At 45.6% G+C, this 24,613-nt stretch overlaps 1 protein-coding gene across 8 annotated transcripts in view; it reads right to left on the bottom strand.

Moving 5' to 3' along the window:
* The window catches only part of TNFRSF19 (TNF receptor superfamily member 19), a 93,542-nt gene extending 71,281 nt beyond the window's left edge, over window positions 1–22,261 (bottom strand). For 3 of the 8 annotated variants that reach the window (XM_042930717.1, XM_042930327.1, XM_042930807.1), the window contains exons 1-2: window positions 11,676–11,975; window positions 1,763–1,855 (exon numbers count right to left, since the gene is read on the bottom strand). In XM_042930717.1, coding sequence (XP_042786651.1) covers window positions 1,763–1,831 — 69 coding nt within the window. In that variant the 5' untranslated portion in view covers window positions 1,832–1,855; window positions 11,676–11,975. Of the gene's footprint in view, window positions 1–965; window positions 1,239–1,762; window positions 1,856–11,675; window positions 11,976–12,623; window positions 12,744–14,681; window positions 14,718–21,784 lie in introns of those variants that run through there. The other 5 variants (XM_042930479.1, XM_042930560.1, XM_042930643.1 and 2 more) reach the window with 5 other exon arrangements.
* Window positions 22,262–24,613: the final 2,352 nt, after the last annotated feature.

The following is a 24,613-nucleotide window of genomic DNA, read 5'->3' as shown; positions in this document are numbered from 1 at the left end:
AAACGTTATATTTTTTTATTTTTGAGAAAGAGAGAGAGAGAGACAGAGGGTGAGCGGGAGACGGGGAGAGAGAGGGAGACACAGAATCGGAAGCAGGCTCCAGGCTCTGAACTGTCGGCACAGAGCCCGATGCAAGGCTCAAACCTACAGATCGTGAGACCATGACCTGAGCTGAAGTCGGACACCTGAGTCAGCAAGGTGCCTCCCAAAAACGTTATTTTAAAGTAAGTTCATCACATTTTTTTTTTGCAAGAAAGCAGCAACATTATCAGTGTTATTCATATAAGCACTGAATGTCAATGTTAATGCGGAGTGAGGCCGATTTAATTTTCACTTTAGGAAGAAAAATCACTTTCTGAACAAGTCAGTGGACAAATAAATCAATAAACCTGATTCTCCTCTGTATTCCCTGAATGAGGTCTTTTTTTTTTTTTTTTTTTTTTAATGAATGGCCTATTCCCTTTTCTAAGTAAGAAGCACTGGGCAAGCAGACTGTTGCTCTGTAGAATGCCTGTCACACACAGGGGTATCGGAAATTGTTTTTGATGGTTGTAATAATGAGCCATTATTTAGTACAAACTGCCTCCACCTTGACACGAGAGTGTCTACAATGATGTCCTGCAACTAATTGAATAAAATCAAAGCCTGAACCTCTTGAGCAGGCAGAAGGGGAGGATTCAAGGCAGAGTTCAGCACTAGAAAATGATCTGGGGCTAACGGCCTAATAATATCTTCCCGCCTCTCTTAACTCCCCTTGACTACCCATCTTAAGGAGTCTGATTTTATTTAAGAGAGGTACGAGACTCCATTCCGCCACAAAGAGACTGCAATGGCTTTGCGAAAGAAATTCCACGACCTCCCTCCTAGACCAGTCATTCGAACGTTTAACAGCCCCAACTGAAAGAAAGGAAATTTTCCTTGCCATACCTGAACCTCAGAATCCAATGTGACCCATTTCCCCTTACTTTGTCTTTCAAGAAGACTTCAGGTACCGTCTTCAGGGTAAATAAGTCTTTTCACATTTGCAGGTGATGATCCTATCTCCAGATTTAATGAATTTCAATTCTTGTGAACATCTTATAGGTCCTTTGTGTCAAGTTTTCAAACATTAAAACTCTCCAACTGTCTTTAATCCTTTTTGGGACCAAGAAGGATATAAGTAACCGTATAAAAATAACAGCTCTTTTAAAAGTCAATTCTAGTGTCTTCACACACCATGGAAGTCACGAACTCCAATTAGAATCTGGTCTCGTCAGGGTCTAGGGTGTATTGTAGAGGCATCTGCCTATAAACCCAAGGGAGCACCATTGTCATTGGTTATAAGTTACGCTGTGATTTTATTGCTTCATCTAAATGTAGTAAAATAATTTTAGGGGCGCCTGGGTAGCTCAGTCTGTTAAGTGTCCGACTCTTGGTTTCAGCTCAGGTCATGATCTCAGAGTTCTGTGAATTCGAGCCCCTCCTGGGGTTCCTCCGTGCTGACAGCGCATGTAGAGGCTGCTTGGGATTCTCTGTCCCCTCCCCGACTCACGCTGTCTCTGTCTCAAAATAAATAAATCAACTTAAAAGAAGAAAATAATTGTAACCATCAGTACAAATGTCAAGACTCGGCAGCAATCTTTGCTTCTTAATTACATGCGACGTTGATAAAATACAATTTGAAGGAAAAATTGAAAAGATGGCCCTGGAAAAACAAAACAGTTTCAATACAATTTATAGCGATTCTTTCCCACATTCTTATGAAAGTAAAGACTTGACTTACCAAATAGGCCAGTAAAACCACAACGGTGCGGAATGCCCTCTCTTGTCCCAGGTGCGCTTTGAAAGTCATGGCTCCCTTTTGTTGAAGAGTTTTCTAAAAGACAAGAAGATCTAGTTAACCGGAATAACACTGGTCACCGTGTTCTTGTATTTACTCTAGAATGTTTACCGTTAATAGATATACTAGGTAATACTATTTATGTTTTAAAGGAAATCGCTCTGTAAAAGATACACAGACAAACAATAGGTAAGCCTTTAACAATTTCGGTTGGGAGAATGAAAGCTTTGTCCTTCTGAAATCGGTCCAAAATTCTTTCTGGCTCCGAATTCCTGGGCTATCCATGACTTTATTTTCTTCTTTTTTTAAAAAAAGATCTTATTTTTTGAAGTAGTCTTTACATCCAATGTGGGGTTCGCGTTTAAAACCCCAAGATCAAGAGCCGCGTGCTCTACTGACGGAGCCAACCGGGAGCCCCCACACATGCCTTTATTTTCTACCCAGGCCTCGACAGTGTCCAAACTACTCCACCCAGCAGAGAGGTATATCCAAACAGCGACTATATCAACCTCCATGGAGATGGGTTTGGTCAGTGCCAAGAGGGGAATAATAGCGGTAAAACAACAGTAAACATGTGCCAACCACTCTCCGCCAGGGACCGTCTCCAGCGCATTAGCTCGTTTACCTTCCGAAGTGCTCCAGAAGGGAGATACCGTCATTATCCCCGCTTTAGGGATGGGGAAACTGAGGCTCAGAGAGGGCTGGATCACACCGCACTAGGCCACGCTGCCAGTAAGAGGCAGGGCAGGGCGCACACCCAGGTGGGTTGGCTCGCGTGTCCCTGCGTCACTATCCTCGGCGACACAGTCACGACGCTTGGACGGTGGGGCTTCAGCTCCACTAAGAGGCCGATACGGCCGATGTCTGGCATGCGTGAGTTCCTCCGCCAACAGTACAGTGAAGGTGATCTCCGGGCAGAAAAATAAGCATTTGTTTTAAAACACCTAAAAATCATTCACAAGTGATGAAATTGGAGGCAGTTGCCTTTCAACAAAAGGTAAACCAGACCTCTTCATCTTTGCGAGAAAGGACCTAAAATGTGGCAACAAACAGGGTTGCCTTTTTTACAGGTCCACACAACGTCAAGAGAAGAGATTTATGTTTTTTTAAAAAAAGAAGAAGTGAACATTCAGCTGGCAGCTCCATCCATCAGGTAGAGAAACAAGGGTTCAGTTTCCCTTCCAAGTGGAATCTTCTAAAACTAACAGACACCCAGAGCAGACAGTCAGGCCACTTAGAAAGAAATCAGAGCAGGGGCGCTTGGGCGGCTCACTCGGTGAAGCATCGACTTCAGCTCAGGTCACGATCTCGCGGTCCGTGGGTTCGAGCCCCGCGTCGGGCTCTGTGCTGACCGCTCGGAGCCTGGAACCTGCTTCGGATTCTGTGTCTCCCTCTCGCTCTACCCCTCCCATGCTTGCACTCTGTCTCTGTCTCTCTCTCTCTCAAAAATGAACATCAATTAAAACAAACAAACAAACAAACAAACAAACCAGGGCAGAGAACCAGAACTGTGGGCCAAAGACCTCAAGAAAGACAGTAACGATAACAACAAAGGAAGTGGAGCGGGGCCGGGCGGGTGGTTGTGTCACTGCTGGCCAAGCAGCCAGCCAGGGGTGAGCCTGAACAAGCCGGGACAGCAACAACCCACAAGGTCACTCCAGTCGCCTGAGTAGGTCCAAGTATCGGGGCAATGAGGAATCATTTACACGTTTGCTGAATGAATGACCCATTCTGAGCGAATTCCAAGTGTTGTGGGGTGTTTTTGTTTGTTTGTTCGCTTTTGCTTTTCTAGCTTTTTGGTCACATCTTTTTTCCTCCTTGCATATCTCAGAATGACCCAGCAATTACCCAACCATGCGGCTTCCTGCTTGTGCAGACACAGGATTGGGATGAGATAAACTCACATTCCCTAAAAAGTATGCTTCAGGTTATCTCTTTTTCGACATGGTCCTGATTGTTAAAAATGTGCTAATTTTGAAAAGTAGTAGCATAAAATCCGTATGGATTTAGCTAATATGGAAAAGAGGGTATAAATACCCGTGCATTTACACAAAACATGAGAAAAAAAGAGATTGACAGAGTCAGAGTACAGCACAATCAGGCAACTGGTCTGGACAGATCGCTATACTGGGATACCGTACCCACTGCTGGGGACGGAACACAAATACTTAGCATCTTCCGGCCGCGGCCATCACTACCATGCACACCAAGTGAGAAGTCATGGCAATATGATTCAGAAGATACACCTGTTTTATGTACAAAAATAAATGAGCCAGGGGCGCCCGGGTGGCTCGGTCGGTTAAGCGTCCGACTTCGGCTCAGGTCATGATCTCACGGTTCGTGGGTTCGACCCCCACATTGGGCTCTATGCTGGCAGCTCGGAGCCTGGAGCCGGCTTCGGATTCTGTGTCTCCCTCTCTCTCTCTGCCCCTCCCCAACTCATGCGCGCGCGCGCTCTCTCTCTCTCTCTCTCTCTCTCTCATAAATAAATAAACTTAAAAAAAGTTTAAAAAAATAATAAAGGAGCCAGGATACCATCAACGGTTAGGTTCCTTCATATCGTGGCATCCTGGCTGAACGTTTTCCCGTTTCCTAAAACTTCTTTGTAGTGTAAGTATTTCATTGTTCATGAAGTAAATGAAAAAAATACATGTATAATGTTCTTCAGGCAAAAAGATAAACTGCAGAGTCCTGCTTGAAAAGTCTACAAATGAAAAGAAGTGACGAGATAAAAATCACATAAACACTATTAAGGAAAAAGCAAAATTAAATACAGTACTATGATTTGTGCCTCAGAAAGACAGATTTTTTTTTTTTTTTAGATTTTTTTAAGGTAGAAACTGAATGGAACTATAGCCTATGTGCTGACTTGTGTTATTCTCCCAACACATATGCTAAATTGAATAGCTTGAGTGGGTTTACATTTGCAAATTATCCTTTAAACTCCTCTGCCTGGACCTAGGCCCTTACAGTCTCACCTGCTGGCCTGCCCGCCTGGTCACTGCTCTCATGCCCCTCTGGCTGTGCCACAGCCCAACAGCCACGCTCTTCCTGAACGCCCGTGGTCTTCCCCTGTTGCACAGACTGTAACTTTGGTCTTGAGAGACGTCCCCCCTCAATCCCTCCGAGAACCAGGTCAACTGTCGCCCTGCTGAGATGCTGTCCACGAGCAAGCACGCTGAAGACATCTGCTCCCTGTGGCCCTAGAGGCCTTTCTTGCCTCCATGCACAGTACCGATCGTATGGCCTAGCAGTTATGCTTATTTTCGCTCACCAGATTGTATGTTCCTTGAAAATAGGGAGCACGCATCATTACTCTCTGTATTTCCGGTGCCTAGAATACTGCCTGGCACACACAGGCACACAAATGTTTGCCGGATTAAATGCGTGGAGAAGCACAAAACGATGAATGTGTTGTGGAAAACAGGTGAGAGTTGGTTGCACATATTCTGAGGTGAACGAGAATAAACATTCCATCTCAGATATATCTTATTACTATCTCATAATGGGTATTAAGTGCGTTGTACTAGAAGGCAGGACTGAAGGAGGATTTTTCTCTCTAAAAATCCTAATTCACTTTAAAAAATGTGAGCAGTTTTTTTGTTTTTTTTTTTTTCCTAGGTTTCCAGGAGCTAGAGATTGAAATGTGCTGTTGGACTATGTCACTTCTCTTTTCTGTGACTTCTCTCTTAGCTTGGCTTTTTTATACCAAGGGGCTGGGAAATAATTTTGACTGGGTCGACTGTTCTGACAGCAGTTGGGATGATCTAAAATCCAGGTTCAAACAGTTTTCTGCACGTAAGCCCGACACGGGTAAAAACACCCTGGTCTTAGGGGAAACTGTCAAGGGAAAATGGCAACCAGAACGCGTGGGTTTTCAGTCCCGTTTCTTAGCGATGTCACTTTGAAACTACATAGCCATAAAGACAGAACCTATCTCACAAGGGAGTTGTGGGGATTACCTGAGATGATGTTTATAAAGCGCTTAGCCCAGCACCTAAAACAGAACAGACGCTTAACGGATGACTGGGGCTGATGTCATTACTACCGCAGTTGTTCCTGCCAAGGTCACTCATTAGCATGTGAACTTGGACAAGTTCCTCAATCCGAGTCTCAGTTTCCTCATCTCTACATAGGGCACAGTGACAACACCTCCTGAACTTCCTGTGAGTTTAACAGCACTTAAAAAGCACTTCCGGGGAAAGTTCATTGACACAAACTTTCTAGTAAGTGCTGCATCGGTGTTAGCGATGATTACTGTTGTCGATGACGTTATTATTGGAGGCCATATGATCCAATGCGTGTGACAGTTCTTGAAGACCGTAACCTGGTAGACAGGCAGGAGACATTATTCAGATGGCCACAGTCCGGTGGCTGGTGATGCTTTAGATCTCTAGACCCACGGGTCTGCACAAAACATTCAAACACTAAGAATCAATTCAAAGTCTGCACTAAGCACTTATATGTTGAGGGTTGCGGTAAGGCTTTACGAAACGTATAATTTTTTTCCCTTACTCCCACACTGTAAAGTAGATATTTATTCCCACCCGAGATGAGAGAAGACCAGGGGTCAAGGACACGTGATAGGAAGGTGAAAACCGAATCGAGTTCACGCCTGGTAACTCCAAAGCGAGGCTCGCAGCCACCCTGCCAGGTCGACTCAGGGTTGGATCATCATACGCCGTGGCACCCAATGGTCATTTGGCACAGTAGGAGTGCCTGAGCAAAACTGATCAACAAAAGCAAAACTATATACCCAAATAACACATGTAACGATGTACTCATTTATTCAGCACGCTTTGATTAAACGGTTATTAGGTGCTTGAAAGGAGGCAATATCAGGTTGGGGCAGGACAGTACAAAGGTGCACTTTGAGGAAGCTCATAGCTTAGCAGGGGTGGGGACATCTCCTAAGCACCCTTTAGTCTAGCCTGGCAAAGGGCTGTTTGGAAACAAACAATTTAGCTGGTAGGGTGTTGTAAGTGTGACTTTGCATTTCCCGGAATAAAGCGAAATACTTTGTGAGATGCTTCGGCGTTCATAAAAAGAAGGAAAACGTAACGAAATAACAAGTGTTCAAAGAATGATATTTAAAATAAAAACAAGGCAATAAAAAGGTATTTACTGAAACGGCTTTCAGCTTCTGAGCATTCGGGGTCTGGCCCAGACAGAAAACGACTTCAGTGTTCTGCTTATTTGGAGATGACTTATCAGCCACGACACATACAAATTACCGGGATCATGGGTTTTCACAGTTTGCCGAAACGGTCCAGACCAGATAGCGCCTACTAACCACCAAGCCACCATTCTCGCAAAACGTGTGCAGAGAAACTGGCTGTCGCTAAGCGATGAGGAAAAGCCTAATGACGCCTGGTTTACTGTATTCGAGGCGTCTGGCCCTTCTGCCCCACCGGCTGCATCAACAGCACCCAACAGAGCGGCGGCGTTGGGAGACCCGGGCAAGCGGAACAGAAGGCACAGGCGCCTCAGGGGCAGAGCTGGCAGACGTCGTGCTCGGCGGCACAGAAGGGGCTGCTTATCCAGTCAAGCTGCTCGGCCTGTTCCTTCGAACGAAGGGTAACTCACACGATATGTCCTAGCTGGCCAGCCACTAACGGGGGCAGATCCAGGGGGCGCGGCAACGCACACGCCCTCTGCTTCCTTGTCCAGATCACGGAAACCTACGCTGCTGTGTCCTCAGGCCAAGAAACCAGGCCCCCAGCAGCCGTTCACAGGAGCCCGCTAGAGAGGAGCAGTTATGGGCGCCACCTCCCATCGGCCGGCCAGACCACCGGATCCCAAACCACGGCAGCCGTCTCCACCTGCAGCTGGCTCCGTGACCGCCCCTCTTTTGTCTTGGGTCCTTCCTACGTGTCCCGTGACTCTATCTGCCACGCCTGGCCCACAATCTGTCAAAGTTCTTCTGGGCTCTCCCTGAATCTAGAATGACACCTCTCCTTCGTGCTTCCCTGGCACCGCCCCTGCACCCTGGGTTCCTCTCCGCCCCGCAGCATAATTACCCGGTTAGTCCACTCTCTCTGCAGCCCGATGTAGTTCTTACTTTGTTTTTTCAATGTTTACTTATTTTTTGAGACACAGAGAAAGAGAGACAGAGTGTGAGCAGGGGAGGGGCAGAGAGAGAGAGAGACACACACAGAATCCCAAGCAGGCTCCAGGCTCCGAGCTGTCAGCACAGAGCCCAACGCGGGGCTCGAACCCACCAGCTGTGAGATCATGACCCGAGACAAAGTCAGACCCTTAACTGACTGAGCCATCCAGGCGCCCCTAATTTTTTAAAATAAGTTTCCAATATCAAAAATAAAGAATTCTCTTGAAAAACCAGAAAATCTGGCAACCATGAGTCCCACATCAAGGCAGCACGAGCTAGAGCTGAGCTATCAGTTGTCCCTCACGCAGAACATATACGTCCTAGCGCCCCAGTCTCCACCACTCCCTAATGCACACTGAGAACCCTCCCTTCACTTCAGCACCAACCAACCCATTTGAGTTTACCACCAATTATGGTTGGAGGACTTAATGGCAAGATTAACTGATTTCACTGTAGAACTCTAACCCAAAATATGTGCCCAGTACACACTGAATGAATGGAGAAATTCACTAATTAGCTATAACCTCTTAGCTCTTATGATTGTTATAAGGACTAAAACAATAGGTGTTGAAAATATGTGCAGCTGTAACTTGAGATCGAAATATAAATTGCTTTGGTAGAACACGATTCAGTTCAGGACCCCACTTCTTGAATATCGTGCTATCATATTAACAAAGATCACTAACGAAGAATCTGGTATTTATTTTTCTAATGTTAACAATCCATTAACTCTCTCTGAGAATGACCTTTATTTTTTGTCTTACGAATGACCAGAATGCATGCATTTCAGAGTAATTCGAATAGCCTGGATATTTTTTCCAGAATAAATTAATTTTAGTTTTTTATCCTTTTACGGTTATTTGATTTATTATCCAACATACAGTGCCCGCAATAGGTAACAGTTTTCATCTCATAAAACTGTATTACCATTATGTAATAAGGCTACATTCAACTCATACGTTTTTCCAATATGCAATAAACTGAAATATTTTTTTAAAAAATCAACATTAAAGTAAACTGGCAGGCTTACAATTTATAAAAATCAGCTTTGAAATAAAGCCAGTGCTATGCATACGGCCTTTTTAATGGTGGACCATAATCATAAATGGCTTAGAAATAAGGTCAGTCCCAGATGCCGAGAGAATAAAAACTAGTTAGCAATGTAGGGTATGGCTATTTCCAAGCAGGACAGTGACCCCGGCCTCTGGCCTCCTCCCACCTTAGCCCTCCATTGCCTGACGTTCTGAAAACCATTCTTCCTACATCATACGGTGGGCAGCCTCTTTGTAGCCTAGGAAGCCTCACCAAGGCATGCAGTAATAAGGATATACATATTGTTGTTGGCTGGGAAATGAGAAAGATTTCCCTTTTTCAGATCATGAAATAGTTTCTACTAGAAACTCCACAAGCTTTACAACGTTCTGTTGCCCAACACAATACCTTCAATTCCCCCAAAGTTCAAAAACATTAGGGGCCACTCACTGTCAAGGCTTCTACAATAATTTTTTTTTTTTTTTTTTTTTTTTTTTTTTTTTTTTTTAGGAACTTAACCCAGGACAGGGTTTTTGAAGATGAATTCTTTTGGTTTCTCTGAGTTGTGGACTCTCTCATCTTTGCCTTAGGAAAATCACGGTCAGGGTTCTCGAGAAATGTGGCATACTGTAACTAGGGCACCTCCCCCCACCTCACTGCAATTCATAAATGTTTTTCTGTCTCAAAATGCAAATAGAACAACGGTAGCATGAAGGAGTGTGGGGGCCTCAAAGGCCGACACGGCGTATCTTCAGAGAACTGCGCACAGCCATTTCTAAAACACAGCTGTTTCAATTTTTATTTTAGAAGTCTGGATCGGTTCCAAAGCTTCTCTTTGAAACATTCGAAGGGTTCTTTTCCAGTATAAGTGGCGTCCGTTCTTTTAGATCTCCTCGTGTTAAACCTATCCAAGCCCACTGAAGAGTGGCTCCATAATATTTAATCTCCAGATACACAAGTTCCTTTGTTTTACCTAATTGCTGATGGGTGCCTGTTCTCTTTGTAAAGCCCAGGTTTTAAAACTTCAGTTTAAAAGGTACATATTCTGTGATGTGTGGACTAAAAGATAGCCCGATACTGTTTAAACATCTTACTTTTAAATGTAAACATTTTAGGTGGATGAAATACAATGAATGAACTCACTGCTCAACGTAAATCACGAAAAGAAACTGTGTTCACACTGCTTTACTGTTGTTTCTTCAGTTAGAAAGTTACTCTAAAAAGGCTACGAACGTTTCATAATAATCAGCTGCCATGAGACAAATGTACTTCACTGTTGAACCGCTCCTGGCTCTTATCACATAAGCAGCTGTCTATTTATTTGGAGTGTACATTTATTCAAGGTGGGTATTCTTATTCAACCTGTCATCAACAGAGATAGGGTATGTTGGCCTTTCCCCGAATTTTAAATGCTTGACTTTAAATATTGACTGGGCAGATTTGAAAGGACTTGCTTTCTTCATATGTTCACGGTGCCTGCAGTTTTTTGTGTTTTACTAATTTCTGAGTGATGGAAGTGATCACAGGGGATTGGGCTAAGCTTGGAGATTTAAATACACGACAAAGGAGAATCAAATTCTCTTCATGGGTGTTAGCTGAATATTTCACTTATGTTTCGAAAATTCCCAACATGCCCTCGATTCATGTATTGAGAGCTGTAACTAGTAAATTAAATTAACATATCAAGGACAACATGTGACCCTTACATGTCTCCATTTTTCCATTCATATGTTGTGTGCAGGTAGGTACAAATGAAATCCAGTGATTACCTGAAGTAAAGACATTTCATTTCCTTTTCTTTTCTTTTAAAAAGCTTATATGAGGAGTGTTCCTTACTCAATTTTCCGGATAGGAAAGGTACTTTAAGACTACAATTTCAAGTGCATAAACGTCTTCACATGTCCTTAACTTCAAATTCAAGATGCAGCCTAGTCCAAAGACACTCTCGTCAAGGATGGTAACTTCCATCAATGTCCCAGAAAATACTAACACAATGTCTCAAAGTCAGCACTTACTGTGGAAAAAAATTCTCAAGTCAATAAAGTCACGTGGCCTTGGTAATAGGGTAGATGTTATGGCATTTCATAGATCAGAAAATAAAGAACTTACAGAGCTATGCATTGATGTCAAGGTGTTATTTTCGCAATGAAATGCATTTCTAGGTTTTGTATTATTTTCAGGACAACTCGATAAATATCACCCAAGATAAATTCTTTTTAAGCACCCACATCTCTGTGAACGATGATTAATGCCCAACACGTTCTTCTTCCACAGTGGGACTCCATTCTCACCCCCTTCAAGTTGCCAATCTTTAAATTAGAGACTAAGCAGCGCTTTGCAATAAAATATTTGCAAACTACATGAAAGCAGCACTGGCAAAAACGCCCGAGGTGAACCTGCACAACAGAAAACATACTGAGCAAATCCTGAACTAATGCAACATAATCCTCCCTTTTGCAGAGCAGTACCGGATCATGAAATAACAGCATATTAAAATCTTCCGTTTGCATAAGTCATGTTTAACAATAACTGTTTCCTGTTTATGTGAAGAAACTGTCTTCTAGTAAAGGAAAACCGTCAATGGAGTAGAAAACTACACCTGCATAAATATTTTGAGTTATTTCGGCTCAAGAAATACGGCACGAGGCTTATGGTTGTGTTTGCAGATCGAGTCCTTTGATGAAAATGCAAAAAAAAAAAAAAAAAAAGACTCACATGGATTCGTCACATGTCCGATGAACAGTTTGCTACCATCAAAACGGATCACTGAACGCCGAGCCTCCCAAACTTCATCTTCGAGAGTTGATCAGTAAATTTCTCTGGGACGCAACCCAGACGAGGGCCGCGAGCACTGACCTTCCTCCCTCGTCTACGACCTGCTCTGCCCATCACCGTCCTGACAGATGGTCCGCGGTCTGCGAGATTCCGCTTCCACGGAATTTGTTTACGGAGGGCTCGTAAGGGCCGAGAGTGTCCTCTGCCCCGCCCCACGGCGGCGGGGCGGGCAGGCCAGGCCTGCGCCCGCTTCCCCCGAGCAGCGCCGCGTCCACGCAGGGGCGCCGCGTCCACGCAGGGGCGCCGCGTCCACGCAGGGGCGCCGCGTCCACGCAGGGGCGCCGCGTCCACGCAGGGGCGCCGCGTCCACGCAGGGGCGCCGCGTCCACGCAGGGGCGCCGCGTCCACGCAGGGGCGCCGCGTCCACGCAGGGGCGCCGCGTCCACGCAGGGGCGCCCGGGGCACACGCTGCAGCGCCACCTTTCCGGGCCCGGCTTCAGCCTCCCGCAGGTTCATCTACACGCGCGCCCACGTCTGCCTCACAAGCCGTTTCCCGTTTCCAAGATCCCTGGATGTTAAAACCCAGTCCCGCCGCTCCCACCGCCGGCGGAGACCCGGAGGCGTTCGCTTTCCCGCGTCCCCCTCGCGGCCGCGACCAAAGCTCCAGCATCTGCAGAGCGTCCTCCCTCCTCCCCTGGCTGTCACCCCGCCCGGGGGTCACCTTCGCCCGGCTCGGTCCGCCCGCTCCCCTCCGCTGCGCCGGAGCAGCCCTCGCCGGCGACCCTCGCCTCAGGCGGCCGCCTCCTCCCCGGCTGCCGAGCCTCGGGGACCCACCCGGGGCGGGGGCGGGGGACCTCCGCGCGGCCCCCGGCGGAGCCGGGCACCTACCTTCCCAGTGACCCGGGAGGCTTCGCCGGCCGCCGCTCCCCGTCGCGCCCTGCAGGTCCAGGCGGGCTTGCAGCCAAAGGGGCGCGCGGAAAGGGCCGGGTGCAGGGTACCCGGCGCGCAGGCGGGTCTGGGGGGGGGGGGGGGGGTCCTCTTCGCGCGCGAGCCGGACGCTTCCCTGCGCCGCGGGCTGCGCGCTCTCCGGTAGCCGGGCAACGGCAGCCGCCTCCCGGGCCCCGCCCACCCGGGGCCGGCCCCGCCCACCCGGGGCCGGCCCCGCCCACCCGGGGCCGGCCCCGCCCACCCGGGGCCGGCCCCGCCCACCCGGGGCCGGCCCCGCCCACCCGGGGCCGGCCCCGCCCACCCGGGGCCGGCCCCGCCCACCCGGGGCCCCTCCCGTCCCCTCGCCCCGCCTCCGGCGCTGGGCCGCCCCAGCTGCGCTCAACCCCGGCTCCCCTCCCACTGCCGAGCCGAGGTCAGAGGCGCAGAAGGCTTGACCCCTGAGGCTGCGGGAGCTGGCGGATGCGTCCCGCAGGCTAACTGGGGCCGGGGGTGGGGGAGGTGGGGGGAGAGCGGGGCACCGAGACCGGCAAAAGCTTGGCTGTGTGAGGGGAACTGCCTTTGGCGAAGGGAGAGAGCCGCCGTTTGTACTCTGGACGTATTTTCTCAGGACCTTTGTGCCTTTCCCTTGCCTGGTCGCATTCTACCCAGCACCTGCTTCTGCGTAGCAGGAAAGAACCCCCCCCCCCCCCCCCCCCCCGAAAACGATGTGGCACGTTTGCTCTGGTCGATCAAAATCATGATGACCTGGCTCGTCAATAATCGTCTCATTCATTCATTGATGCATTTTTCCAGCAGATACTCACCCAAGGCGCCCCCTCCCCCACCTTGGCCAGAAACCTCTAAGGATCAGTTAACAAGGTGAATCCTTGTGTATACGCTTGGGTCCCCCTCCTCCACGCCAGCACTAGCCCAATCCAGCCAGCACTAGCCCAATCCAACCGTTAAGGTCGCTCCATAACCTGGAAGCCGCTGGCCATGTGGGGGAGCACAGAGAGCTGGCTCCACGCCTTAACAAAGTATTTTGTGGAAGGTGTTGAAACTTCTGCACTTTATGCACTTATCAAACGGAGCTAACGGTGCCCGGTTTGCAAATTTGTTGGAAGGAGTAAAAGAATCAGGTACCTAAAAAGTACTTTTTCAGCAGTAGAATGCCATAGAAATGTAAGCAGCTATTGTTTCATCTGTCCAGCGGGTAAATAAAAGGGGAAATTTCCTTCAAACACAAGATACATTCATGACTTTGGTAAAAAGAGGCATCCACCGCTTGTCTGTTGGTTTTGTTTTCCTGACACAACGACACCACTCTTTGGATGGAACCATAGCCTGTGTTTCTTTACGATACCTTAAAGCCCATAGTAGCCCCTCGATAAATGTTTGTTGATGAATAAATGAATGAGTTGTTCTAGTTAATTTCTGATAGTACGTCTTGAGACCTTGAGCACACCATAGTGCTAGGCCAGGTGCTTGTGAAAAGTACATTCAAAAGCATTCCCAAGGGTCACACCTCAAGATGACCTACTTCAAATCTAACCCAGTCTGAATACAGACCCCAACATCGACTTTGTAAATAACTTACAAATGATATGCACCATCATATTTGAACCTCACGGCAAGACTTCCATCCTTAGATGGAGAGGTGGTTTCACACCATCCACAGTGAGTTCAATTTGCTCTTCGATGAAAGGAGGGGGGGGGGTAGGCTTTGCAGCGACTTTTCAATCCACTCAGTCCTTCCAGCACAAACCACTCTCTGTGAGAGGAGTTCTGATAAGTGCAGCTTTCTGCATCTTCCTAAACGTCCCCGGGCTCGGGCAGCCCTAGCCTAGCATCATGTGCTGCTGCTCAGGGAAGTTTCACGCAGAGGAGTCTGCCGTATTTATCGGGAGATAGGAAGAGAGCCTCGCAGCCCATCTGTGCCGTGGCCTGGCACAACTACACGACTGCACTCCTGTGCGTGTTATACCGAAGTCGCCTGTTTGATTGCGCTCCTTTCCCTACCTGGACTTCAATCACCGGAGGGCACGTGTTACTTCCTTAACGTCCCCGGGTCTGGCACCTAGAGCACTCAGCCTCTTGGTGAAGCTGAATTGTTGCCTCTTCCTTTGTGAGGTCTCACACAGTCACCCTTTCTTCCTCTAAAAAGAGGAAGGGAAAACCCTTTGTCCCACTAACTCCACCAAGGTACAGGCCCTCCCCACCTTGCCCCGGGACATTGCCGCAGTCAACCTTTCTCTCCGCTGGTCTGTCCAGCGAGCGGTCTGCTTCCTCCCGCCTTTCATCACTGGCAGCGTCTAATTAAAAGGTTTACGAGAAGCTCCTCATTGTTAAGACCGGCTTTCCGGCTCCTTAAATTAGCATTCAAAGATTGCCGTGTTTGGGGCTCTGCCCACATTTTCAGCCTTATCTTTCTCTCCTCTAGACCACACACTTTCTGTTCTGGCCAAACTGGTCGGCTCGCTTGCCTCAAATGTGCCCCGAACTTCCCCTTCTCTTCCTCTTAATACTCACCGATTCCCCTTTACTGCTCTGACTCCTCACTTACTTACACCTGACTTCTATTTCAGAACCAGCTGGAAAGCCACAGCTCTCCCGAGTCTATCCAAGATTCGTGGGCTTCCTACAATGATAGCACTTGCATCCAAGTGGGACTGACTTAGCTTTCTGCCTTAAGGAGTTAAAAATGCTTACAAAGAAGGGGTGTATTTTGTTCAAACTTGTATCTCTGATAATATCAAACATCCAAGCAAATGTTCAATAAATGTTTTCTCAGTGGAATTTAATCTGCCAACTTGAGAACTACCTCTGTGACTTCAGCTAAAAGCTCTTTTGTTCTCTGGCCTCCTTTTGTACTTAGAGACAGTAAGACATTATTTAGCCCATTCATTCTTGCATCATTTTATGTGTGTATGATTGATCTGCCCGGTTAGCCTATTAGTTCACAATAGAGAGAGACATTATTTTTGACATGCATCGGCCTTGGCATCAGATTATCTGGTCTTGGATGCCAATTTGCCATCCACTATTGCATATCCTGGGAAAAGGAGCTTAGCCTCCTTAAATTTCCCTTTTTTTTTTTTTTCTCATCTGTAAAATTTGTCTCATCGTTGGTTGCTCAATAAAACAAGGCATTTAAAACACTCAGCTCCACGCGTGGCACAGAGTAAATGCTCACTAAATGGCAGCCATTATTACGATGGCAGGATATCTATTGTAGGGCATCCAAAGCCTAGCAGCAGTAAATAAATGGTAATTGAAATGATATTTGACGGTGGGGGCAAAGAGCACTGGAATTCTGCACTCTAGCTATTGCACGCATCTTATCCTTAAAGAAGAGGCTGGTTGGGGCGCCTGGGTGGCTCAGTCGGTTAAGCGTCTGACTTCGGCTCAGGTCACGATCTCGCGGTCCGTGAGTTCGAGCCCCGCGTCGGGCTCTGGGCTGATGGCTCGGAGCCTGGAGCCTGCTTCCGATTCTGTGTCTCCCTCTCTCTCTGCCCCTCCCCCGTTCATGTTTTGTCTCTCTCTGTCTCAAAAATAAATAAACGTTAAAAAAAAAAAAAAAAAAGAGGCTGGTTAAGTTCAGTAAATACTGCCCACTTTACCACCCTCATTCAGATGCTGGAAGACAAGAGGCTATTACCCCCCCCCCCCTTAAACTAGTGAAGTAACAAACTTAAAAAAAAAAAAATTAGTTTTAGTGACCAGCCAGCTCACTAAAAGCAAAGTTCAAGGAAAATTGTTTGACTTCCTAGTAATTTCTAGCGTAAACCACTAGTCCTTGGGAAAAGGCAACAGAATGCAGGCCACATGAAGGTACTGAATTTTGTCTGTCAGTGGAATTTAATTTACAGTGCCTGGCACATAGTAGGTACTCATTAACATTTGTTGAGTGAGTTAACAAGTGGGAGTGACGATCTCAAAGATGAATAAAGTTTGTCAAATATAGTTAAGAAAATGAGGGAAAAAATAACCAAGATGCAGCTACTTAAGTAATTCGCAACACCCATTGCCGCCAATCCTGGATGATCAGTGCCGGGTTGGGGCCAGACATGCTGTGACTTGCTCAAGGTCACACACCAAGTTCATAATAAAGCCGGAGTCAGAACCCAGGCCCCCTGAGTCTTAACATAATGTTCACCATACCACTACATAAGCCAATATACGTGCAAAGGCCAACGAGGTTATTTAGAGCAAAGCTGTTATGAGTGAATAGCAGTTGCAGTGATCTTTGTGAGTTTACGACATCCGCCATTGGCTAGACTTGTCATGTGTTTAATGAGAAAAGAAATGGCCCCGGACTCTCCTCCTCTCTTTCCTGATAAATGTGGCAGGCTCCTCCGCATGTGGCTGAATGAAAGACCGGGCTTCCTGGGAACAGCCCAAGAATGGGGACATTTAGCAGGATGCAGAAAGCTGTACTTATCAGTACGCCTCTCGCAGAGGGTGGTTTATGGTGGAAGGAATGGTTTGATAAAGTTGCTGGAAAGCCCCACCTGCCCATCTCCGCTCTCCCTCCCTCTTTTCATCAAAGAGCAAACTGAACTCACCCTGGATGCTGTGAAACCACCTGTCAGTCTAAGGATGGGAGACTTGGTAACTTCTCAGTGGTGATTCCAGCCAGTGGGTGGGTTTGAGGAACAATTCAGGGGCCAACGCTGAATGGCGAGGGACAGTAGAGGGGAAATTAAGCACCGCCACCGGGGAGCCTCCCCTGCCCTCCTTTTCAGGGCCAGTTTTCTAAATTGGGCTGACAAAATGATAAAGCATCATCCTCTCAAGGGGGCACCAAATTATTAATTTTTCCAGGGCGACTTGGACTGTCTCTGCCATCACAGAGAAGAGAGTCTGACCAAGCCGGTGGCAGATGTCTGAGTTCTGTCTAGTGAAGCAGAGGAAGAATGGTTTATGTCTTGACATCCTTTATAGCTATAGATTCTAGGCTAACTGATGGAAAGCTCTATCAAAAATTTCTAATAGCTCTTATAAATCAAAAGAGGGGCGCCTGGGTGGCTCAGTTGGTTGAGCGTCCGACTTCGGCTCAGGTCATGATCTCACGGTCTGTGAGTTCAAGCCCCGCGTCGGGCTCTGTGCTGACAGCTCAGAGCCTGGAGCCTGCTTCCGATTCTGTGTCTCCCTCTCTCTCTTCCCCTCCCCTGCTCATGCTCTGTCTCTCTCTGTCTCCAAAATAAATAAAAACATTTAAAAATAAAATAAAATAAAATAAAATAAAATAAAATAAAATAAAATAAAATATATCAAAAGAAAGTAAACTACAGAACCTGTTTTTTGGGCAAAATCAAGTTGGCTCTATATAATTCTTGTGATGGAAACAATTAATGGTCTAGTCCTAGAACAAAAGAACCCAAGGTCTGAAATCAGATACACTCAAGTGCTGCCACTTAATTAGCCTTGTGATCTCGCACATGTTGTCTATGAGTCTCTCTGAGACTCACTTTCCTCATCTGTACCATGAAGGAGACAATTATAAAATTAAATGAGAGAGTGAAAAACATTGTGAGAGTGCCTGGCACACAAGTCCTCAATACGTATCAGTGAAATAATTAATAATTAGTGAATTAAGAAATATTAGTGACTGTTATGGAATAATAATCTGCAAAGCTTTATATGAAAACTTTAGGAGGATGAGAAGACTTGGGGATGGTATTTGGCCTTAAGAGCAGTATCTACGTTCAAGCTTTATAGTCAATCAATAAGTTGAATTTATTCGCAAGAAATGTTTTTTTCTCAAGGGAAAAAAGGAACAGAAAAAATTAAAGGAAACTTGTTCAAGGATTCTTAATGTAATCAAATGTGGCATGGAACACAGATCATGTACAAGCCATATGAAATTTGCAAAGTAAAATCTCACAAAAATCCCACCAGGAATCTCCCTCAACGAATAACGACATTTCATTCACTATTAAACTTTTCAGGGACATCTTCTCAGAAAATATGAATTCCTGGAAAACACATAGAGATTTATTTATATGATGCCCCACTTGTATATGCACACATACACAGGCCGACTCACACAAATATATAGAATTGCACATTGAGCCGAGACTTCGACTTTTGGTAAAAATTATTTTAGGGGCACCTGGGGGCCTTAGGAGGTTACATGTCTGACTCTTGATCTCGCTCAGGTCGTGATCTTACGGTGGTGAGATTGAGCCCTGTGTCAGGCTCTTTGCTGGGCATGGAGATTCTCTCTCTTAAGATTCTCTCTCTCCCTGTCCCTCTGCCCCTCCCCTGCCTGCGTGTGCTTGCTCTCTCTCTCTCTCTCTCAAAAAAAAAAAAAAAAGTCATCTTAAACATTATGGTCCAGCATGTGTTCAGACTGCTTAGAAATACAGAAGCAAAAGGAACAGGTAGAACATAACCAGACTAATCCAGCTAACTGACATCTATTGAGGAAACAAAAATATATACTCCATTAGGAAGTGGCTATCTTACTCTTTATCTTTCAGACTAACATTGTTCTCTGTTCAGCTACATAGTGCATTGAATTTGTTGTGCAGTTGTTAGAAAATAGACGATTCGTGGGGCGCCTGGGTGGCTCAGTCGGTTAAAGCCTCCGACTTCAGCTCAGGCCATGATCTCGCGGTCCGTGAGTTCGAGCCCCGCGTCGGGCTCTGGGCTGATGGCTCAGAGCCTGGAGCCTGCTTCGGATTCTGTGTCTCCCTCTCTCTCTGCCCCTCCCCGTTCACGCTCTGTCTCTCTCTGTCTCAAAAATAAATAAAACGTTAAAAAAAAAAAATTAAAAAAAAAAAAAAAAGAAAATAGACGATTCGTGGTGAAATAGAACACTGGATTAGGACTTGAAAAACCAGCCATGTGACCTTGGTTAGGAGAGTCAAGTTAACTTTTCTCTAATCTCAGTCTGCTCATCTGCAAAATGGCTATAAAAATTCCTCCGGCTTATTTCACAACGAGATAGTCAACTCCCTCATTTAACACAGGAGAAAAACAAGTAGTGAAGTGACTCTCTTAAGGTCACATAGCGAATCAGGACTAGAAAAGTCTTTTGAAGACTTGGTCCTTCTACAGTAACAACGCTGCCATTGAAGCAATAGATAGGAGAGTGCTTTGAAAAAAACGCGATACAAGGGTGTCCTTCATGGAAGTATTATGGATCAGGGCTACTTAAGTCACGACTGAGATCATCATGTGGCAATTAATTAAGAAATGCCTTTCGACGTCATACCTGTACCTCAGCAATAGCCATCTTCCTTTTAAAATCAAACACAATCTGCTTCATTTCTCAACCAGGACCCAAGAAGTAAACAATTAACTGAATTAATTCAGAAACTGAAGTGGATTTTCAAGGACTTGACTTGCCCAAGCTAGTTTTCTACAAAGCCGAAATTAATCAGATAATTGCTGATTCTCCCTTTTGTTTAGTGCTGAGGAGTGTTTGTATCTGTTAAAATGAGCCTGGTAGCAGTAGAAGCAATCATTTAAGAAATTTTATAAATCCCAAATGTAAACTAAATGATCAAGTTCCTCTGCGTGTTATTTCTTCAGGCATCTTCTCCACTGGTTACTTTAAAAGCTTAATTTTCTTTATTGGAATGTGAACATGAATACTGCTTTTGTGATTTAAAGAGGATTTTTTTCAGCAAACAATTGAAAGAATCGACCTAAACTGATACCCCAGGATATTTTGAACTGGCTTTGTTACACTGTCAGTAGAACAAAAATTTAAATGCCTCTCCTGGCGTCGTGACTAAAAAACAACAGTTAAATCTCTTAGATTAAATTCTTACCGACACATCTCTAAAATATAGTCAGCTTAGTATGGTTTTAAATAATATCCTCTTAACAGTGATCACAGTTTTAAAATTAAACAAACAGTGCTAATTACCCTCCTTCTAATATCTGGAGGAAAGTTTAGAAAGTAATTAAATTAATTGGCTCTGAAAAATTAATTACATATGAAATGAGGCTCATTAGACCTTTCCTGTTTCATCAGAATTTCAAACTAAAGGATAACTAATCTTATCACTTATAATTTCTTTGTGGTTCAGCTAGCATAAAATATGCCATTGTGATGATAATTATTTTACCCAAATAAAGACTAGAACACTAAAGTGAACTAATGTGAGCACAGACTCTTTTGCACTGTATTAAAATCTTGCCTCTCCATGTAAAGAGCTCTCTGTATGTGTGCTAGTTGTGCGTGCGTGCGTGTGTGTGTGTGTGTGTGTGTGATCACTGAACTGACAAAAAACAACAGTTAACTTTCAAATTTGGCACCCACTGCAAGATATATTTTGGTTTTGCCAAGTGGAGTATAAACCCAAGTGAGAATTTGACTAAAACCTGTGTGGAGCATGGCAACTGTTGATTACTCAGATAGTTTTCATAAACAGTTGGCAACTTTTAACTGGCAACAGCTGTCACTATAAATTTAAAGTAAATGTTAATTTAGGAATACCAACGGCGGGAATGTTTCTGTAAACAAGGCTTGTGCTATTTCCAAAGGTTACAGAAAATCACTAGAGGATTTTTTTTAACAAAACTTGGCACAACTTTACCCTCTCTGGTTTAAACATCCTTCAGTTTTACACCTAAAAGGCTTTAATCGTACTCGAATGCCTTTTCGGCGATTCCCTTGAGGATGCAAACTGCGTAAGGAAATGTAGTTGATGGGTTTACGTCTGGGAGGTGAGAGAATAAATAAACTAAGGAACAGTATTGCCAAAGGTGCACTGTACTCTTTTATGTAAGAAAATAAGGAAAGCCTCGGGGCGTCTAGGAAAGTTCTCCGGCCTGTTTACTAAATAAAGTAACCTGTAAACACTCAACGCAATTACAGCTTACAGATCTCAGGCTCTGAAGGCGGGTTGTATGCTAAAGTTAGCGCTCTGTTTTCTCCTGTTTGAACAACTCATTTCCAAGTGCAGTTTGCATGACCCATTGCCAACCCTTTTGTATCACCTCTAAAAACGGCATGGAGAATCATAGTTACTCTGATACACCCAGGAAACACAATGTGGTATTCAAGCAGAGAAATGCCCGCTTTTAATTGACTGAAGCCGTCGTTTCCTTAGAGCACACAGGAAAAGTGAAGTGAAAGCTACGACAAAACATAAAATTTGTACCTGCAAACGTGCTGAACTCTTTCCAGGACTCACCCTTTCGGCAACTCAGTTTCTCCGCGGCAGCGTTTCTGTGCCAAGTGCTGCTACCTTCCCAAAAATGTATGTCAGCACAAGCCCGGACGAAACTTCAAATCCAGGAAAATAAAATTAACCATGCAGATCAAAGGCAGACGAGCAGGGAGATGAAATGCCGTAATCTGATCGGCGATCAGTTGCAGAACTTCAAAGGCAGGGCTAAGTTTATATATATGCATGGATATCGAGAAAGTTCCCTTTCCGCAGGTAGTTGCCCTCCCCTCCTCGTCCACAAATTCTTTTGTTTAACACGGATCACGTTGTTTTCCTCTCTCTCTCTCTCTCTCTTTTTTTCCCCCCTTCCCCTTTGCAACCAGGCGATACCCGTGGCTCTCCCAAGCTTGAGCTGAGTGGCTGGATCCGTAGCCTTTTCGGTTCCCAAGCCGTGTTGTGGATTGTGTGTTGGAGGCTTTGCCTAGTGCCAGCGGGTTCTGCTTGATCCCTTTCATCTCGCTGAACTGCAGATCCCATGACATCATTCAGCGCCGTGGGACTGGCAGGAGAGCTATAATTCAGCCTGTGGGGGAGCAGAGCTCCGGAGCAGCCAGAGTCTGCCTGATTTCCAATCACGTTAGGCTAGTGTGCCTCACGCAGCACAGTTTCTGTTATCTGTTTCCCAGTTGGAAAGGACAGCGATCGCGGGAGTGTGATAAGATCCCTGATCCATCTGGGTTCCAAAGGACTGCATTTAATTGCCTCTTCGTTGATAAGAATCACAATTTTTTCACAAAGCCTGGGTGTCAAATATTCAGAGTAGTTAAATAGCACTCTAAGACCATTGCAGACAACCCCCAGGGGCTCTGCTGCAAGGAGAGGGGAACATTTTAAAAATGTCGTCTTTGTCTGAAGCGTGACCCATCTTTAAGGACTTAAAGCAAACTGTCTTTTCCTGGAAACTTAAATTAGTAGAGGTCGAACACCAGCGAAACAGTGGTGTTTCAATTAAAGTAATTACTCCGCGGATAACCAGTAATTAATCACTGGCTAAATATGTACCACCCTCTCCCTTAAGCCTGAGGGCAGAGACTTACTCTTGGTCTTTATCGGGGATTCTGAAAACTATATTTTAAAACAACATGTAGTTCTTAGTTTTTATTTTATTTTATTTTTTTAACGTTTATTTATTTTTGAGACAGGGAGAGACAGAGCATGAACGGGGGAGGGGCAGAGAGAGAGGGAGACACAGAATCCGAAGCAGGCTCCAGGCTCCAAGCTGTCAGCACAGAGCCTGATGCGGGGCTTGAACTCACAGAGCGCGAGATCATGACCTGAGCCGAAGTCGGATGCTTAACCGACTGAGCCACCCAGGCGCCCCTGTAGTTCTTAGATAGGTGTAATTCAGTAACACCTGTTGAGCATTTTTTAAATTCATAAAAGAAAAGGACTCGGTAGAGGAAAGCTGTTGCCCCGTGCTAACCCCAAAGCTATCCGTGCCTTTGGGATTGTTTCTCCTAAATCCATAGTTTTCACTTGTAACTCACAAAAAATCACCACGTTGGTTTCATTCTCCGTAATTTAAAATGAGACCTGTTGCACATTATTTAGCGTTCTCTTGACGATCGGTTCTTGACAATGGCCGATTCGATACAACAAGATGATTTTATTTTTAGTGTTTATCAAAACAGAAGGTCATCAGAAATTTTGTCTTCATCACAATCCGGGGTACAGGGCATCTCTGAATTCCAGACCACTCTTTCATGGAATGAAGGAAAATGTTCTACTTTCTAAGGGAAATTTGCCAACTTTTAGAAGGTCAGGTGAAAACATTTTTGCAAACCTGAGAACACAGTAGAATCTAATCATTCTTTATGTAACTTCTCTCCCTAATTTGTTTCATCTAATTTTTCCTGAAAGTGTACTTTATAGTGGGTTCTGTGAATCTCGAACGAATTTTAATAGCAAAACATTGGCTTGAACAGCTACTGAGCTCAGTATAAATGACATTTAAATAGTCACGTTTCTTTTTCAACACTTCCTTTATAATTTTTCTACCGCACACATCATTGCTCAAAGAGGCCCAGAGCTCCAATGGTGTTTGAAGTGCAGGTGTCATTCTTTACGACGTCTTAAAAGCAGGGCAGGAAAAAAATCCTGGGATCCCTGGACTCCACGTAACATTTCTGGCGATGCTAAAGCGAATTCAATGAAAACATTTCAAAAGACAAAATAGTTCCGAGTGGGCATGTGCCCATTTCTTCTTGGAGGCCACCCACCCCTGCAACCAGCATGAAACCCCTATCCCATCCCCCTGCACCCTGGAATAGGGCCTCCCTAGAAGCTGACGCAGGGAGTCAGAACACCTGGTGCTCTGCACGGTTCGTTGCAGCGGCGAGTAATCCTAGGGTCTTGCCCGAGTTCAACACCGGGAGAAATAGGTGAGGGACTGAACGAGGACTCTTACGGTTTCACCGGGAGCTTCCAGGAGGCGTTTGAAAGCAGGGACTCACACGAAAACCAGGCAAATGATCTTTGATGTACACAAATCTCATCAAGGGAGATTTGCTGTGTAAAACACGCCTAGCGATGCAGTAACGTCTTCGATGGGAGGGTTAATTCCCGGAGTCACTGAACATTATTATGCATTGGTCCTCCTGTGGCCAAGACCTGTCCCCTTCGCCCCCACGTGTGAGATGAAAGGAAATTGAGGTTAGGGCCCCATCTGTCGCCAGAAGCAGAGTGTGGCTGAAGGCCCTTCTGGAATGAGGAGGGACCTCTTGACCCGGGGCTCATTAGTGCTGTGCTTCGGCCCCACGG

Source organism: Panthera leo, chromosome A1, assembly GCF_018350215.1.
Source record: "Panthera leo isolate Ple1 chromosome A1, P.leo_Ple1_pat1.1, whole genome shotgun sequence".
NCBI lineage: Eukaryota > Metazoa > Chordata > Mammalia > Carnivora > Felidae > Panthera > Panthera leo.
The sequence above is the reverse complement of the archived record's forward strand: the minus strand, read 5'-3'. Positions and strand labels throughout refer to the sequence as shown.